The sequence below is a fragment of the Wyeomyia smithii genome, chromosome 2 (genome assembly GCF_029784165.1).
Source record: "Wyeomyia smithii strain HCP4-BCI-WySm-NY-G18 chromosome 2, ASM2978416v1, whole genome shotgun sequence".
In the NCBI taxonomy this organism is placed as follows: Eukaryota; Metazoa; Arthropoda; class Insecta; order Diptera; family Culicidae; genus Wyeomyia; species Wyeomyia smithii.
Genome location: NC_073695.1, coordinates 77,234,798 through 77,254,097, shown reverse-complemented (window position 1 = coordinate 77,254,097; position 19,300 = coordinate 77,234,798). Strand labels below are relative to the sequence as shown.

At 34.3% G+C, this 19,300-nt stretch overlaps 1 protein-coding gene across 28 annotated transcripts in view; it reads right to left on the bottom strand.

Moving 5' to 3' along the window:
• Window positions 1–19,300, bottom strand: part of LOC129725096 (potassium voltage-gated channel subfamily KQT member 1-like) — a 612,086-nt gene that overhangs the window by 196,643 nt on the left and 396,143 nt on the right. For 3 of the 28 annotated variants that reach the window (XM_055680523.1, XM_055680524.1, XM_055680525.1), the window contains exon 1: window positions 1,288–4,771. The exons of 12 other annotated variants lie outside the window; for them this stretch is intronic. In XM_055680523.1, the coding sequence (XP_055536498.1) occupies window positions 1,288–2,021 (734 nt within the window). In that variant the 5' untranslated portion in view covers window positions 2,022–4,771. Of the gene's footprint in view, window positions 1–1,287; window positions 4,801–19,300 lie in introns of those variants that run through there. 13 more of the 28 variants (XM_055680526.1, XM_055680527.1, XM_055680537.1 and 10 more) reach the window with 11 other exon arrangements.

Genomic DNA, 19,300 nt, shown 5'->3' with positions numbered 1-19,300 from the left:
TAAATCTCATACCCATTTTATTACATTGTATTTCAATCACATGTCTCAAAATATTAACCCTTCTTCGAATATTCCAAATCGTGTCAAGTTATCAAATACTTCTAGTTCTACTGTATTTTTCGATACATCCATGGTAGAAGAAACTCGTGGAATCTCGATCATTTACGCGTGCAGCTGATCCCCAATTTTTTTTTTTCAATAAATATCGAAACATCAACTGCGACAATACATCTCTTCTCGATGGGTCCACTGGCTTCGGTATCTTCAATAATAATTTAACCGTCCCCAATAAGCTCGATAATCCTGCTTCTGATTGCGTCGCAGAATTAGCAACAACTCAGTATACCCTAGGAGTTATCGAAAAAATGCGCACGGACCATTATTTCATCTTTTCGGACAGTCTCAGTTATCCGAAAAATCTTTTCAGATTTCATTTGCGTGATTTACCGGCTAATGTCCAATCTCTATAGATTTCACGCGCATCTCCGTCTTGTTGGGCTCGAGGAAAGTGAAATCTGTGCCTCTGGTTAAGGTTATCACGACATAGAGCACATTGTTTGCTCATGCTCTGTACACAGTGACGCCAGGTCTAAATTAATAGCTTCCCTTCAGGCCGAGGGAAGATGGCCAGCTGTTCCTGTTTGCGAAGTCTTGGCGTGCCATGACCTACCCTACTTGTCCCTCAAATACATTTTCCTGAAATCCATCCATGTCCCAGTCTAACCCCTTCCCCTTTCGCCTATATTCAACAAAACGGCAAGAACTTTCGAAATTTTCAACTCAAAAATCAACTTTAATCAATTTCAAATCAAATTTTATGGGACTATTTCAGTCATATCAAATTGGACATCTGCTTTGCTGCTAATGCTAATTCCCAATTATTTATTGGATACCCGAGATGTAATGACTCATTTTTCATATTCAAATAGAGGTTACATTTGTAATTGTTATATTATCGTATAAAGCTGTTAAATATTTATATGATTTACATGGTTTTCATGCAATTCAAACTGACTTTGGAACAGCTAATAATTTTGTTCTATTGGGCAGTAAATTTGCAATTATCCCATTCAAATGCTCTTATTGAAACACACCGAAGCGTGTTTTGCAATTCAATTTAGGTTAAAGATAACGTATGGTATCAATATTGAATGCAAAATCACTACTCAACGTGTAATTTACGGAATTAGTAATAAGCTGGTTTAACGGTGTTAGAAAGTTAAGGATCAACATTCCACTCTAGTTAGTAAGCGTACTGTTCTGTAGCACGTAATTATCCTCTCAAACCTGCGGTTTGGGTGTCCGTTGTCGTTTCCGGCTTCATCCTCCTCTTCTTCCTCCTCTTCATCTTCGTCCATCAGTGAACCGTACCGTAGCATCAGCTGATGACGATAGCGAGGATTATCACCCGTTTCACTATTATCATCGTCCACTTCCTCGTCGGGAATCACCTCATCGAGTTCAAAGTCCACCACATAACTTGAATCATCTTCACTTGTTGGTGTGCCCCCATTATGGTCACCGTTACCGAATCCAAACCCCCAAAAGGAGGCCGGTGGACTGCTTGGGGTTAGCAAACTCGGCGAGGAAACCACTTCCACTTGGCGCTGGTCAGTACTAGGCCGTGAAATGCACTGTCGTCGATTACTTACGCACCCCGAACATCGGCTGGCTCGTTTCTGTTCAGTATCATCGATTACGATTTTAATTTGCGGAACCGCAACCACTGCTTGACTATGTTGGAGCATTCTGCGTTTACTCAAACTAATCGTACGGTTCATATCCACACTACCGCAATAATAATTATTGTTTTGATAAGGTTTATTATTGCAATTGGATGTCCTACTGTTCATTTGTGGTGGATGCTGCTTATTCACTTGGCGACGATCGTGCTCAGCTGGATATTTGCTTTTATTGTTATCTTTTCGAACAGGGCTGAGTGCGATAATTTTCCTGCTATTGTTCGAGGATTCGGTACCACCCTTGGCGGCCAGATGGGGTGGGAATTCGTTCAGCATCATGGTCTTTTTACGGTTGGCTGGCGAATACCCATCGGTGTACAGGTGCGTAATATTATACAGCGTTCCGCTGCAATGTTACATAATGGATGCTTATCGGGATTTTATGCCCGACGATCCTATAAAGAGAGATATTCGGAGTGAGGACGCACAATTACCCCAGCCGGCTTACACCTGCCAGGAAATGTTAACGAGCTTGGTTGGCTCAAATGTCACTGCGGTTATACTTGCTTACTCATTGGGCGGAATTGTTTGTAATTATAATCGACGGATAATTTTATTGGATAGCAATAGATTGGGATGGGTGTGAACATTTTGAATTTTAGTCTAATTTTATCCCTTTCCTTTTTGGAAAATTTTGGTTCATATAACAAGGTTTAAGTTTAACTTTCAAGTATTTTCAGCAGCGCAAAGTGTCTGACGGGAAAAGTTCGATAATATAACTGCCACTATAACTTATAGATCCGAATGGAACCTATCGACTGCATGTGGTTCGTTATTTCTCTTTCCGGGCTTAGGGATAATTAATCCGATTATTTATTATCCTGATTGCTGCTACAGTTGCGGAAATGCAATTAGGAATGAGTAGTCATTATTGGTATAAATCGCAATTTAATTTGTCTGATATAAACCGATTTACACAGTTATCTTCTGCTCATGGGCTATTGTGATTGATCATGGAAAGTTTAACGGTAGAGTATCAACTAAAGGAACTGCGTAGCCGCAAGGTTACAGAGTCCGCTTCGTCAAGCAAATGGTCGTGGGTTCGAATCTTAGTAGAACCAAGCCGTTCGATGTCAAAAAGAACTTAAGCATGGGTTTATTCTCAGGCTCCCCACCAGTTACCCTTCCTTTACGCTGGAATCTACAATACCTTTGCGTGACTTCCTCTTAACAAAAATAAGTCCCTCTTATCAATAAAACTGGCCAGAAGGACGCACGACGAAACTTCTCCAGGGAATCATAATTGGTGATATTTGGCTGGAGGAACGAGCCTCGGTATAGTAAAACAGTAAGCGTGTAAAAGATAAGGTAAAATCACATTTCACACAAGCACTTGATAAAAAAAATAATAATAATGAGCATGCCCCTTCTCAAAAGCGGTATTGCTTATAATAGGAGTGCGGGATACAGCAGATACCCGGGCATATCTCACAATAGCACAACAATTCTGGTCGCAGTGAGAAAGTCCATACAGAAAAAAAATCAACTATCGTCCTTTTCACAAAAGTGAATGGAAAAGTTCAACGCCCTTGCTCTAAAATTTTATTTATCTATATGTTCTTCGAATGCCATCACTTCATACCAAGAATAAATACTCAACTCTCTGTAACACTTCGTTGATTGTTATTGTAGCAGCCTTTTATGATACAAAGTTATAAGTGTGGAATCCGAATATTCTCCAACTGGAATATACTTGATTCTTCCTCGCGTCAGTTAAGCAAATATCAATGAATCATCTTAAAAGTTTCATATCACGTAATGTGTCATAAAACTAAATTAACCTTCAAACCAGAAAATCACAATCGAAAAAAATCACAATCTTAGGAATTATAACATATGCATAAAAAGTTTTCTAGTATTATAAACATTTTTGTAGTTACTGTCTTATTACTCTAATTCTTTATTTTAAACATTTTGTCATGGATTTTTGCTTATTTACTTTTCTATGTTTTTGGCTTTCGGTTTTTTTGTTTTCTGTTTTCCTTTTTCTTTTTGATGTTTTTTGTTTTCTGTTCTTAAATCATTCTGTTTTATGTTTTCTTTTTTACCGTTTTCTGTTTATTGTTTTCTGTTTGCTGTTTTCTGGTGTCTGTTTTCTCATTTCTGTTTACTGTTTTCAGTTTTTTGTTTTCTGTTCTCTTTTTGCTGTTTCCTTCTATCTTTTTTTCTGTTCGCTGTTTTTGTTTCCTGTTTTCTCCTTTTTTTGTTGTTTTTGCTGATTTTTGTTTTTTGTTTCCTGTTTTTTTTTTCGTATTTTGTTATCTGGTTTTTGTTTTTGTGTTTTTATGTCTTTTGTTTGCTGTTTTCTGGTTTCTGTTCTATGTTTTCTGTTTTCTATTCTTCTGTTTTTTTTATGTTTTTTGTTTTTGTGTTTTTGTGTTCTTTGTTTGCTGTTTTTTCTGTTTTCTGTTTTATGATTTCTGTTTTCTTTCGTTTTGTTTTCTGTTTTCTGTTTTCTATTTTCAGTTTTCTGTTTTTTTTTTGTTTTCTGTTTTCTATTTTCTGTTTTCTGTTTTCTGTTTCCTGTTTTCTGTTTTCTGTTTTCTGTTTTCTGTTTTCTGTTTTCTGTTTTCTATTTTCTGTTTTCTGTTTTCTGTTTTCTGTTTTCTGGTTTTCTGTTTCCTGTTTTCTGTTTTCTGTTTTCTGTTTTCAGTTTTCTGTTTTCTGTTTTCTATTTTCTGTTTCCTGTTTCTTTTTTCTGTTTTTTTTTGGTTTTCTGTTTTCTGTTTTGTGTTTTGTGTTTTCTGTTTTCTGTTTTCTGTTTTCTATTTCCTATTTTCTATTTTCTATTTTCTATTTTCTATTTTCTATTTTCTATTTTCTATTTTTAATTTTTAATTTTCTATTTTCTATTTTCTATTTTCTATTTTCTATTTTCTATTTTCTATTTCCTATTTTCTATTTTCTATTTTCTATTTTCTATTATTTATTTGTTGTTTTCTGCTTTCTGTTTCCTGTTTTCTGTTTTCTGTTTTCTGTTTTCTGTTTTCTGTTTTCTGTTTTCTGTTTTTCATTTTCTTTTTTCTGTTTTCTTTTTTTTTTGTTTTCTGTTATGTTTTTTTCTATTTTCTATTTTCTATTATTTATTTTCTATTTTTTGTTTTCTATTTTCTATTTACTTTTCTATGTTTTTGGCTTTCGGTTTTTTTTGTTTTCTGTTTTCCTTTTTCTTTTTTATGTTTTTTGTTTTCTGTTCTTAAATCATTCTGTTTTATGTTTTCTTTTTAACCGTTTTCTGTTTATTGTTTTCTGTTTGCTGTTTTCTGGTGTCTGTTTTCTCATTCTGTTGACTGTTTTCAGTTTTTTGTTTTCTGTTCTCTTTTTGCCGTTATCTTCTATCTTTTTTTCTGTTCGCTGTTTTTGTTTCCTGTTTTCTCCTTTTTTTGTTGTTTTTGCTGAATTTTGTTTTTTGTTTCCTGTTTTTTTTTTTGGATTTTGTTATCTGGTTTTTGTTTTTGTGTTTTTATGTCTTTTGTTTGCTGGTTTCTGTTCTATGTTTTCTGTTTTCTATTCTTCTGTTTTTTTTTTGTTTCCTGTTTTCTGTTTATTGTTTTCTGTTTTTTTTGTTTATTTTTATGTTTTTTGTTTTTGTGTTTTTGTGTTATTTGTTTGCTGTTTTTTCTGTTTTCTGTTTTATGATTTCTGTTTTCTTTCGTTTTGTTTTCTGTTTTCTATTTTCAGTTTTCTGTTTTTTTTTGTTTTCTGTTTTCTGTTTTCTTTTTTTTTTTTTATTTTGTTTTCTGTTATGTTTTTTTCTATTTTCTATTATTTATTTTCTATTTTTTATTTTCTATTTTCTATTTACTTTTCTATTTTTTTGGCTTTCGTTTTTTTTTGTTTTCTGTTTTCCTTTTTCTTTTTTATGTTTTTTGTTTTCTGTTCTTAAATCATTCTGTTTTATGTTTTCTTTTTTACCGTTTTCTGTTTATTGTTTTCTGTTTGCTGTTTTCTGGTGTCTGTTTTCACATTTCTGTTTACTGTTTTCAGTTTTTTTTTCTGTTCTCTTTTTGCTGTTTTCTTCTATCTTTTTTTCTGTTCGCTGTTTTTGTTTCCTGTTTTCTCCTTTTTTTGTTGTTTTTGCTGATTTTTGTTTTTTGTTTCCTGTTTTTTTTTTATATTTTGTTATCTTGTTTTTGTTTTTGTGTTTTTATGTCTTTTGTTTGCTGTTTTCGGGTTTCTGTTCTATGTTTTCTGTTTTCTATTCTTCTGTTTTTTTTTGTTTCCTGTTTTTCTGTTTTTTTTTTGTTTTTTTTTATGTTTTTTGTTTTTGTGTTTTTGTGTTCTTTGTTTGCTGTTTTTTCTGTTTTCTGTTTTATGATTTCTGTTTTTTTTTTTCGTTTTGTTTTCTGTTTTCTATTTTCAGTTTTCTGTTTTTTTTTGTTTTCTGTTTTCTATTTTCTGTTTTCTGTTTTCTGTTTTCTGTTTTCTGTTTTCTGTTTTCTGGTTTCTGTTTTCTGTTTTCTGTTTTCTGTTTTCTGTTTTCTGTTTCCTGTTTTCTGTTTTCTGTTTTCTGTTTTCTGATTTCTGTTTTCTGTTTTCTGTTTTCTGTTTTCTGTTTTCTTTTTTCTGTTTTCTGTTTTCTCTTTTCTGTTTTCTGTTTTCTGTTTTCTGTTTTCTGTTTTCTGTTTTCTGTTTCCTGTTTTCTGTTTTCTGTTTTCTGTTTTCTGTTTTCTGTTTTAAGTTTTCTGTTTTCTGTTTTCTATTTTCTGTTTCCTGTTTTCTGTTTTCTGTTTTCTGTTTTCTGTTTTCTGTTTTCTGTTTTCTGTTTTCTGTTTTCTGTTTTCTGTTTTCTGTTTTCTGTTTTCTGTTTTCTGTTTTCTGTTTTCTGTTTTCTGTTTTCTGTTTTCTGTTTTCTGTTTTCTGTTTTCTGTTTTCTGTTTTCTGTTTTCAGTTTTCTGTTTTCTGTTTTCTATTTTCTGTTTTCTGTTTTCTGTTTTCTGTTTTCTGTTTTCTGTTTTCTGTTTTCTGTTTTCTGTTTTCTGTTTTCTGTTTTCTGTTTTCTGTTTTCTGTTTTCTGTTTTCTGTTTTCTGTTTTCTGTTTTCTGTTTTCTGTTTTCTGTTTTCTGTTTTCTGTTTTCTGTTTTCTGTTTTCTGTTTTCTGTTTCCTGTTTTCTGTTTTCTGTTTTCTGTTTTCTGTTTTCTGTTTTCTGTTTTCTGTTTTCTGTTTTCTGTTTTCTGTTTTCTGTTTTCTGTTTTCTGTTTTCTGTTTTCTGTTTTCTGTTTTCTGTTTTCTGTTTTCTGTTTTCTGTTTGCTGCTTTCTTTTTTTTGTTTTCTGTTATGTTTTTTTCTATTTTCTATTGTCTATTATTTATTTTCTATTTTCTATTTTCTATTTTCTATTTTCTATTTACTATTTTCTATGTTCCATTTTTCATTTTCTATTTTCTATTTTTTATTTTCTATTTTCTATTTTCTATGATTTATTTTTCATTTTTTATTTTCTATTTTCTATTTTCTATTTTCTATTTTCTATATTCTATTTTCTATTTTCTATTTTCTATTTTCTATTTTCTATTTTCTATTTTCTATTTTCTATTTTTTATTTTCAATTTTCTATTTTCTATTTTCTATTTTCTATTTTCTATTTTCTATTTTCTATTTTCTATTTTCTATTTTCTATTTTCTATTTTCTATTTTCTATTTTCTATTTTCTATTTTCTATTTTCTATTTTCTATTTTCTATTTTCTTTTTTCTATTTTCTATTTTCTATTTTCTATTTTCTATTTTCTATTTTCTATTTTCTATTTTCTATTTTCTATTTTCTATTTCCTATTTTCTTTTTTCTATTTTCTATTTTCTATTTTCTATTTTCTATTTTCTATTTTCTATTTTCTATTTTCTATTTTCTATTTTCTATTTTCTATTTTCAATTTTCTATTTTCTATTTTCAATTTTCTATTTTCTATTTTCTATTTTCTATTTTCTATTTTCTATTTTCTATTTTCTATTTTCTATTTTCTATTTTCTATTTTCTATTTTCTATTTTCTATTTTCTATTTTCTATTTTCTATTTTCTATTTTCTATTTTCTATTTTCTATTTTCTATTTTCTATTTTCTATTTTCTATTTTCTATTTTCTATTTTCTATTTTCTATTTTCTATTTTCTATTTTCTATTTTCTATTTTCTATTTTCTATTTTCTATTTTCTATTTTCTATTTTCTATTTTCTATTTTCTATTTTCTATTTTCTATTTTCTATTTTCTATTTTCTATTTTCTATTTTCTATTTTCTATTTTCTATTTTCTATTTTCTATTTTCTATTTTCTATTTTCTATTTTCTATTTTCTATTTTCTATTTTCTATTTTCTATTTTCTATTTTCTATTTTCTATTTTCTATTTTCTATTTTCTATTTTCTATTTTCTATTTTCTATTTTCTATTTTCTATTTTCTATTTTCTATTTTCTATTTTCTATTTTCTATTTTCTATTTTCTATTTTCTATTTTCTATTTTCTATTTTCTATTTTCTATTTTCTATTTTCTATTTTCTATTTTCTATTTTCTATTTTCTATTTTCTATTTTCTATTTTCTATTTTCTATTTTCTATTTTCTATTTTCTATTTTCTATTTTCTATTTTCTATTTTCTATTTTCTATTTTCTATTTTCTATTTTCTATTTTCTATTTTCTATTTTTTTATTTTCTATTTTCTATTTTCTATTTTCTATTTTCTATTTTCTATTTTCTATTTTCTATTTTCTATTTACTATTTTCTATTTTCTATTTTCTATTTTCTATTTACTATTTTCTATTTTCTATTTTCTATTTTCTATTTTCTATTTTCTATTTTCTATTTTCTATTTTCTATTTTCTATTTTCTATTTTCTATTTTCTATTTTCTATTTTCTATTTTCTATTTTCTATTTTCTATTTTCTATTTTCTATTTTCTATTTTCTATTTTCTATTTTCTATTTTCTATTTTCTATTTTCTATTTTCTATTTTCTATTTTCTATTTTCTATTTTCTATTTTCTATTTTCTATTTTCTATTTTCTATTTTCTATTTTCTATTTTCTATTTTCTATTTTCTATTTTCTATTTTCTTTTTTTTTTCTATTTTCTATTTTCTATTTTCTATTTTCTATTTTCTATTTTCTATTTTCTATTTTCTATTTTCTATTTTCTATTTTCTATTTTCTATTTTCTATTTTCTATTTTCTATTTTCTATTTTCTATTTTCTATTTTCTATTTTCTATTTTCTATTTTCTATTTTCTATTTTCTATTTTCTATTTTCTATTTTCTATTTTCTATTTTCTATTTTCTATTTTCTATTTTCTATTTTCTATTTTCTATTTTCTATTTTCTATTTTCTATTTTCTATTTTCTTTTTTCTATTTTCTCTTTCCTATTTTCTATTTTCTATTTTCTATTTTCTATTTCCTATTTTCCATTTTCTATTTCCTATTTTCCATTTTCTATTTTCTATTTTCTATTTTCTATTTTCTATTTTCTATTTTCTATTTTCTATTTTCTATTTTCTTTTTTCTATTTTCTATTTTCTATTTTCTATTTTCTATTTTCTTTTTCTCTTTTGTCTTTTGTCTTTTCTATTTTCTATTTTATTTTATTCTCTCTATCCGTTTTTTGGTTTGGTTTTGGTTTGACTGCAGGATGCTGTTTTCTTCTTTTGTTTGCTGCTTGCTGGTTTCTGTTTTCTCCTGTTGTCTGTTTTTTGTTTTCTGTTTTTTGTTTTCTGTTTTTTGTTTCTTTTTCTTCTTTTAGTTTTCGTTTTTTCGCTCTCTGTTTTTTAATTTTTTTGTTTTCTGTTTGCCGTTTTCTATTTTTTGTTATCTGTTTTCTATTTTCTATTCTATGTTTGTTGCTCCTGTTACTTTGCATTAATTTTTCCATCTCGGTCTGCTGGAAATACTACAACTATTAAAGAGTCTGATTATTCCCTGGCTATCCCCTTTTTGGATAGTATCTCTTATTAATGTCTCCTAGGTAAGAAAAATTGCCAATTAAACATGCCGTATGTTTGTATTTCAGTAACGGTACGATCCTTCGCTATCATTATCTCCCTCTTGGCTGGTACTGGTGTCCTTTTAATTAGTTCACTCGCACTAAATCACCTTCAGCCGCTTCTAAAGTAACCAGCTTAGTGTCTTCCTGTGGCAACCCGGCAGTGTCTCCAAGCAAGCAATAAAGCTAATTTAATGCTTCCGTTTTAAAACAGGACACCTTGGAACGGGTAAATGGAGGCATAAAACGAAAATAGGCACAAGTCTGCCTCGGCTTGTGATCCGTACCGACGACAACTACCGTCATAGGGAACAACCACGATGCTAGCCATGGCAGGTAAGTAAGACTGTGACATTTAGGAAGAACAAAAAAGCTTAGGTCAGGTAAAAATAATAAACAACGTTCCTAATGGGGACAAAAACCGGATATGTGCACTCACAAATGGTCGACTCTGGTTGAAAAATAAATGCTTTATCGATATCCTGGCAAACTACACATCATATACGAAGGAAACATGTTCGGTGTGTGCTTGTTTTGATCGTTACTGAGGTTTATTGCCAGGAAATTGTGTGTAAAGCGGTATAAATATCCGCTCATGGCCGACAGACTCACGTTTCTTTGAGGTTATGTAGTTCACCAGAGCTCTTTACTAGAGCGGAAATGCAGCAGAAGTGACTTGTTGCAGATAAGTGTGATAAAATTCGAAAAAAGTAGCTACATGGCGCAAATAACTTGCGTAACAACTGTAATGTGATTAGAAGAAAAAAAAATCAATTTATACTGTAGAGAATCTGTTGAAAAATGTATTATTAATTTGGGCTATGATTGTTTCTACTTTCGTCTTAAGGTTGAGATGAATATCAATTGATGCATGTCGATTCATGTCACTTCTATCACAGCAGAATCAACTTGCTACCTAATCAACACCTCTCCATGAGTGAATCATTATTTCGCCATCATTTTTCACGGTCGTAAGATAATGATACATTAATTGGGTCTATTAGAAACGCCAAATCTCTTTCGGGCTTGTTCCATAATTCACTGTTGAACCATGAGCGAACAAGATAGATAAACATAGGACAGAAAGAGAGAATGCATTTGTCCAAATTTCGCTTATAACGATTTGTGGTTTTATACGTTGCAGCGGATAAGCGGCAATTAGCGATGACGGCATAAACGCTTTTAGTTCTGCTGCTGGCCATAAGATAAAAGACAGCATTCACAGTCGGTCAGCAACATCTCGTAAATGAGCTCCCCTACTTATGGTTGTCGCGCTCGTAACAGTTGTAAAAGCAACCTCATTCGACGAGTTTTATGGTTATGATATAAATTTTTGTTTCTTGGCATTGTTTCATTGTCAAAGTGAAGTTATTTGATTTTTCATTTGACAAGACATAGAGAGGTTGTCGCTAAAATGCTTTACCACCATTGTACAATACTGTACTGATATTTTACTGATACTGTACTGATATTCTTCTGTCAGTCTGCTGAATATCCAATGCACTAATATTACTGATAATTTCCTGTTCATGACAAATGAACAGACTATCTTTCAATCATTTTGAATTCCAAAATGGCGGCTTTTGGTGTCTGGAATAAGGCCTGAAATGACCAAATACCATTCAATATGAAATTCTGGAGACAGGATGAATAAGAATTATAAAATTTTCAAGGTTCGAAAATCTTCTAGAAACTCCATTAAGGATAAAAGTTTTAGAGATAAAAAGCCCAGAAAGTCGATTTTTTTTGAAAATAAAATTTGTTTGAGGTAATACCAAAAGTCGATGTTTCGTTCATTTATCCATCAAGAAAGTGAAACTTTGACGCACCACTTATTGCGTCCGATTTAGCTATTTGCGCACGGAAACATTTTTCAAGAAATTTTGAACCTTTCCGTTATAAACAATTCGTAGATCAAATTTTTCCCATACATTTCATTGGTACACCGTATGTGTTGATCACCGGTTTTACAAATATTCGGTTTAGTTTTAAATATTTGGTGCAATTGTGCTGTAACGTAAACGTTCAGCTTGACGTTCAGTTCATGAAACACTACTTTAGCTTTTGATTTATTAAGTTGAACATTTTATGCCCACGTATCAAACAAAAAGCCGGATTCAAAATAACAGAAGTTCAAAAATATTTTTTATATTTTACTTTATGCAGCAGCATACAAAATATTTAGAGCAAAATTAATACCCCAGTGAAGGTTGCAGCTTACCGCAAATTGATACCAGAAGAGAAAATATTTCACATTTTATCAGGCCTTTGAATGTAATATTGCCCAACCGAGTAGCACCGAGCGGGATTTTCTACTAGTTTCGTTCACATAATATGATACAAAACAGAATTATTGGGGGAGAACTGACGAACCAAAGTTCAAGCTAGATGCCAAGAGTGTCTAAGGCCGTCAAAATGTAGAACATTTCATCAAAAGAGTGATCCTTCCGACGAGGCTTATCTATGTTTATGTTGCGAAAAATAACAGGCAATTAACTAGAGTGCACTGCGGTCGGTTCTATACGGGAGTGTATTTCTTGAAGTTAAGACCGTGTAGGAACCTTCGAGGAGAAAATTTTATCGTATTGTATTACGACGTACATTTCAGCTTGCTTTTAAATGTCCGGTTTCAGTGTAAGAGTTTTTACCAACCTTAATACCCGACGCGGAACATTTAATTTCGGATATCTCTTTTCATTTTGGGAATGGTCATAAATCACATTTTATTCACATTTCGACTCAATTTTACGGCTTCAGTATTCATACGAAATTGATTTGTTTACCTCTTCTAATGTCGACTCAGATGCATTAATAAGATCCAACGTGTACAACATTTGTTGGATTCGTGGTTCAACCATCTAAATCTTGTCGGTGAATAAATAACAAATTACTGCTAGTAGATCACGAAAGGATCAACTTCATTTTCGAAACCAACTCCTGTGCTAAATATTGTGATGCTGAATTATCAATGTATTTCTCACTCTTTCATGGCTCATCGTCAATAAAACACTGCAAATTGATTGATTTTTCGGTTGTGATTGTGTTTTCCCACCCTTCAACTGTACCATTCCAACCGATCAAATGTTGCGGAAATCGACTCGGGTGAAAATTCACTTGCCCTCTGTCCCTCGTACTCTCCATCAGCTGTGTGCCCCACATGAGCAAACTCATTCGAGTTAAGAAGACTGTGCTTTCAGTCAAACTCGCTGGAACAGATATCCACAATGTTCCACAGCTACTGTTTGTATATCATTTATCAAGCTGAGGTATATACAGTGCTCAACTTCGAATTTATTCGCGCGTTCCGCCGCGAAGGAGGAAGAAATTTAAGAACAGAGAGAAAAGTTTTTAAATAGACACATAAAACACATTATTCCAGGCATGTTGCTCCCGTTGCACGACTCATTTTTTAGCTTTGGGGGTCAACAACATAAGTTAGGTGTACCACGAAACGCATACAAGATCTTGAATGGTCAGAAACCGTATATTTATCTGTTGAATTGCAAGTTTATGACACTGTTTGTTACATGTTAGAGAGTTGGAGGTACATTAATGTTTAACATCGCAAAAAACATGATTTCTAATAGTAATCAAATTCGGCAGATTTTTTTTTTCCAGTTTCTAACAAAAACTCGAGATGAGGAGTTTTTATAAAATTAAGGAGTACGCACTACCCTCTCTCATTTGCACATTCCGTTTACTATGCTGACACGGTTGATTAATCAGTTACGAAACGCCGCAGCCTCCGCGCCGGTCGGTAGTCAGTGAGAAATGGAGGATCATTTTGCGTTCGGCTGTTCTTTCTTTGCTGCTCCTGACTTAGCGAACTCGCACGGCAAGGGGTTGAGATGTTTTCACCTCGCTCAAGTGCTCTGCAGTACACCGCAGCGAGGGTTAATATTTTCACCGTGAAGAAAAACAAATGCCGACGATATCTTGCGCCTTACCGGGCACAACGGTAATAAATTGTAAACCGCTAATAAAATAATAACGATCCTGAACACTTCAAGGTTGAGCGATTTGGTTGCAGTGATTTTGTATGTTTTTTTTTTCTCGATGGCACAGCTTTAAACGGCGGCATGCTGGCGAACAGCGCAAAATAATAATCCTACGTCATACATCTCTGCCGGTAGAAGTTTTTTTTTACTTCCTCGAGTGAACTCCAAGCGAGCAGAAACGATGCACACCATTCCGAAAACCGTAGATTACGATCGGCTGCCACAATATATCACTTTTTATTCGACAAAAATATTTAATATTTCCATTGCTGCCACGATTTAACAGCCTACAATCTCTCACTCACCGATCGGCCGAAACTTTCGAGCCAAACTGAATATGCTTGCTCCGAGCGATGGTCGTTGGAAGCTGGCGCTACTGGCTAGACAGGGTCGGAATAGGTTTCGGGAGAGATCTTCTTAGATTTAATATTTTTAGGAACTGATTACAAATAATTGTACGGGATGTGGTTCTAAATACGGCTCTCTAGGATATTACATGGGTCTCAAAAGCTTAGCTTTTTATTTTATAGGCTTGTCATTTCAGTGTTATTTTGTTCTACAAAAATACCTCACTTTTGATGCTGAAAGAAAGTGCGGTGTAATAATATTAGATATCTCTCGGTGACCATGTGCCCAAAGATGTGAAGTATTTGTCGTGCGCCCGTGAATAACGGCAACGGAGGAATATGAGTCTACCTTAGAATATTTTACGCATATTATTTCATAAAATAATTATTAGAAAACTATGTATGCACATATTGCTTTACAGTTTTACAACATCAAGAGGAAGGTCAATTTTCAAGAGTAATTGTATCAAATGTGTATGCTTTTATATCTCCCAGTTGGTCTCGAGGTACGATGCTGGCCTAACAAGCCAGTCGTTGTATGTTCGAGTCCCGACTCGGGAGAGACTGTTAGTGTCAGTAGGATCGTAGCGCTAGCCCCGCAATTGTCCTGTACACTCAACAGTCGGCTGCGAAGTCTGTGTATAGTAAAACAGAAGGTCGAATTCCGAAACGGAATGTAGCACCAAGGCTTTGCTTTGCTTTGTGTATGCTTTTGACACAACTCGATGTAGTAAGGTAGAATTAAAAAAAAATATAACCAATAAGATGCTACAGAAAAAATCGCGTTAAAATTGTATAGACACTTCGTAGTTGTTAGATTTTAATAACTATGTCATTCAATAATATCGAGTATATATCATGATTATGATAAATTTTCCGAATGTTACCATACAATATGTTGGATAAGTTTTTAAAATAAATTTAAAGTTTTCACTAGAAATCCACAATTTTGTTGAAAACATCACAATAATGCTACAACTTACAATGTTAGAAAAAATAAAAGAATTTGCAAATTTGTAGCACTGTTTCACAAGCAGGTTTTATTGAAAATTATTTCTATCATTGCTCCTTTTTCTATATTCATTTTTAATCATTTTGGTAGGTAAATGGCCAGGCAGTGCGTACCATCAGCACTTCGTGTACTCGCAGGCAGAGAATAGACCACATTGTGGTCCGTAGCGTCCTGCCCAGCAACGCCTATCCCTACCTGCTCGTGGTACCAGCCAGGAAACGAGTAACCAAGCGAAGATAATTGGAATTGTAACCCGTGATGGGACCCTTGTCGTATGCTGGCAGGAAAAGGGGAGGAGGTGCTTACCTCCTTGGAGGCAATCCCAACCTTTTTTAACATTTGTTTCCCAGGTTAGGGGCGGCTCACAAAAGCGTCTGACTCGGAGCGAGCGGCTGAATTATGAAATGTGATGTCTCGAACGCAGTAGCCAAGATGGCAAACCCATCACAAGACTCGGTAGCGTGGCCCTAGTAAGGCAACTTTCCTAAAGAATAATACTACGGACAATTAAGAAAATATAACTCGGAACATTTAGCACGGTTTTAGACAACGAATAACGGACCATAAATGGAAACTCGGTACCTGGAGCTGCAAGTCGTTGAATTTTGTTGGAGGAGACAGGGTGCTGCTTAAACAGTTAGAACCACGCAAGTTCGGCATCGTGGCATTCGGAAAGGTGAGAAGTTCGTGGAGAGCTCATGATGGCAAGGCCCAGTTCTACGCAGATCAACTGGAAGGTGATTATGAGGATGTATTTGTTAAGGAACAAAGGTCGTCATTTCAATAACAGCATTATCAACGTGCACTGCCCGCACGAAGGTAGACCTGACGATTAGAAGGAATCGTTCTACGCGCAGTTGGAAGCACGACAGCTATACGCCACGGGACAGGTTGTTAGAGAAGTAATGTATAGACCGGTTACAGGGCCTTACGGCCTACTTCAACTTCGCAGCCCTCCGAGGCCTGATGATTAGAAGCACCGTTTTTCAACGCAGAGATATTCACAAAGTAAACTTCACTCAAAGCGGCATAACAACCCACTATCTTTTGTACAAAACGATCACAAAATAAAAGTATTACATTATAACAATACAAAACACTTTACAAGTAAACAAATACAGTTAAAAAGTTGAACTATTATGTCGGTTATATTCTAAGGCCATCTGTCGAATTGGCTGGCGAATGCAGTCCTTAGTTGGTGCGATGTGACCTAACCCGCAGCAGCTGGTTGTTCCGTTGTGGTTGCAGTGGACAGTGTAATTGAAGGAGCGACAATACAGCAGGGAAGTCATAATCACCCAATAATATTCTATGGGCGGTGTTTGCTAATATATCCTTGCGACACAATTCTTCATAGGGCGGTCGGGCATCGAGGTTTCTCCATGGTAGCATACGGCAAATTTTGCGAACCAAACATTTCTGTATTCGCTCGAAACGGTTAATCTAGAACTCATAGTGTAGATTCCAAACTATACAGCTAGTTTCAAGAGTAGAACGTACTGAAGGGCTGTAAAGAGTACGCAGAGTACCAGGATCATCGAATTTTCGTACAATTCTGAAAATTAATCCCAACTTTCGATTCGCTTTGTTGATAATCGTCATATAATATTGTCTGGACGTCAGATGGGTATCCAACACCACGCCAAGATCAGTTACATTGTCGCTGCGTCTTGAATACGTATCTTCAATGCAGTAATCATAAACTAGAGGCCGTTTTTTGCGACTGAAGCTGATAACAGTGCATTTTGAAATGCTGATTGACATCCGGTTAGAGTCACACCATTGAGTAAACAAATCAACATAGCCTTGAAGTAGCAAGTAGATTTCAACATCATCAGCGTAACATAATCTGGATCCACGAGGCAGCATTCGGTTGCGGACAACAATAATGAATAGTGAGAAAAGTAGCGGGCCCGAAATGCTACCATGTGGTACTCCAGAGTGAATTTGACACCAACAAGATTGAGATGATCCTTGAACTTGACGTTAAATTTACGAGAGTGTGGATAGGAGCTTAACCACAAAAGCAAGCAAGATGACATATCTAGCTTGTTAAGCTTAGCGAGCAAGATCTCATGGTCTACCCGATCGAAAGCCGCTTCGAGATCATTGTAGATGGCATAAATTTGATTGCCCTGCTACATGGTTCGCAAAAGCAACGAAGTAAACTCTAGTAAATTGGTTGAAACTAATCGACCTGGATTAAATCCATGTTGTGAAGTAAATATGTAGTTTTTCACACAGAACATATGATGTTTATAGACGATATTCTCAAATGTTTTAGAACATGCGCATAATAAAGTGATTCCACGGTAATGCTCCACATTCTGCTTATCCCCTTTTTAAACATGGTAAACATGTACGACTTTCAACTTTTAGGAAACGTACGGCTTCGTAAAAAGTGATTCAGCAAAACAGTGATTGGAAATTATCTAGGCTTCGCACCAAAACAGAACTTAGCCACATATCGAAATATGAGTTGACCAGTGATCACTACTCTAAGAAGAAAAAAAAAACGCCAGCAGGAGGACAGAGATCGCGAAGAGCTGAAGCAACTGTTTCGGGCTAATGATCCTTGCAGTGCAAGATTTACGACAAGGTAGACCAAGGGTTACACACCTGAATCAGATATGTGTAGGGACGAGGAAGGAAACCTGATCAAAAACGAGCGTGAGGTGGTCGACGGGTGGAAACAGTTTTACGATGAGCAGCTCAAAAGCTGAGCAATGGAAGAAGGCAGAAATGAATTCAACCTTGGAATGCCTGCAAACGAGAACAGTGTTCCAGTTCCTGATATTTTGAAGATCAAACAGGAAATTGGGTCACTAAGGAAAAATCGAGCCGCAGGTAAGGACAGACCGGCAGAATTCTATAAACACAGTAAAGAGGTACTAGAAACGGAACTCCAGCGTGTAATTTCCAGGGTTTGGAAGACGCGAGACTACCGGAGGAGGAGTTGTATGCCCTATCTATCAAAATGGCGATCGGCTACAATGATCAACACCGCCTACAAAGTTCTCCCTCAAATTCTCGTATACTTGGAATTTTTGGTAACCACCGATGAAAACACAAGTTAGGACATCCAACGACGTATTTAAGCTGACAATCGGGTCTTCTTTGGCGTTCTCAGAACGCTTCGGGAGTCTGCGGTGAGCCGGACATGTCGCGAAGATGCCGGGCGACAGTGCGGTAAAAACGGTTTTCTTCAAGGACTCCACCGGCATCAGAAACAGGAGGGCCCAACGTGCTAGGTGGCTTGACCAGTTTGAAGCGGATCTACGAGTATCGATACTCCTAGGAAATTGGCGAAGAGTAGCCCAAGACCGAGAGAAGTGGAGTAAAATTCCTAATACGGCACGAGCCCCCGCGAATCTAGGCTTCAGAAGTAATGTCTTCAGGCAATAAATATCTGAAAATTTTATTGAGAATCTAAGCATGAAGCCCAACTGAAAACGATGTATGAAACGTGTTTTTTGAAGCTCTGTTTTGAATCCAGCAGCACTCCGAGGTCTTTTACTGTCGTCTCACGCTTCAGTTCAGTACCGAATAGCGAATAGTTGTGGTGGTGCAGAGTGTGCTTACGGCCAAATGAGATTACTGAGCATTTAGTCATATTAGGAGGCATCCGGTTGATGCGGCACCAAGCTCCGAACAACTCCAGTTGCTGTTGCAGGAATGAAGCGTCAGCGTGATCCGTTATGACGATGAATAGCTTCAGGTCGTCAGTATACGATAGCTTGAAGCATTTGAGAGTACAGTTTACGTCATTCATATAAAGTAGGAAAAAGAAGGGACCGAGATGGCTCTCTTGAAGAACTCCAGATGTGAAGGAAATTGGCGATGAAATAAAATCACCATTCTTCGGCCAAACTTCGCTGTGGTTCAACTCGTCAAAAGCTGCGGAGAGATCGGTATAGATGTTCATTTTCCATTTTTCGTATGAGGAATGACGTAAAAGTTGCTAAATTAGTCGTTGTTGATCTCTTAAGCATGAAACCATGCTGTTTCGGCGGAATGTTATGCGAGAACTTTTGGAATAATGTTTCAAGAACAATAAACTCAAAAGCTTAGAAGTAGCACTTAATGCATCTATACTGCGATAGTTCGAAACCGTGCGTTCATTACCTTTCTTGTGTACAGGAAAAACGAAAGAGTCTTTCTAGTAAGTAGGAAAAATGCCAGGTGATAACAACAGATTGAACACAACTGTTAGCGGTGTAGCGAGCGGGTCGA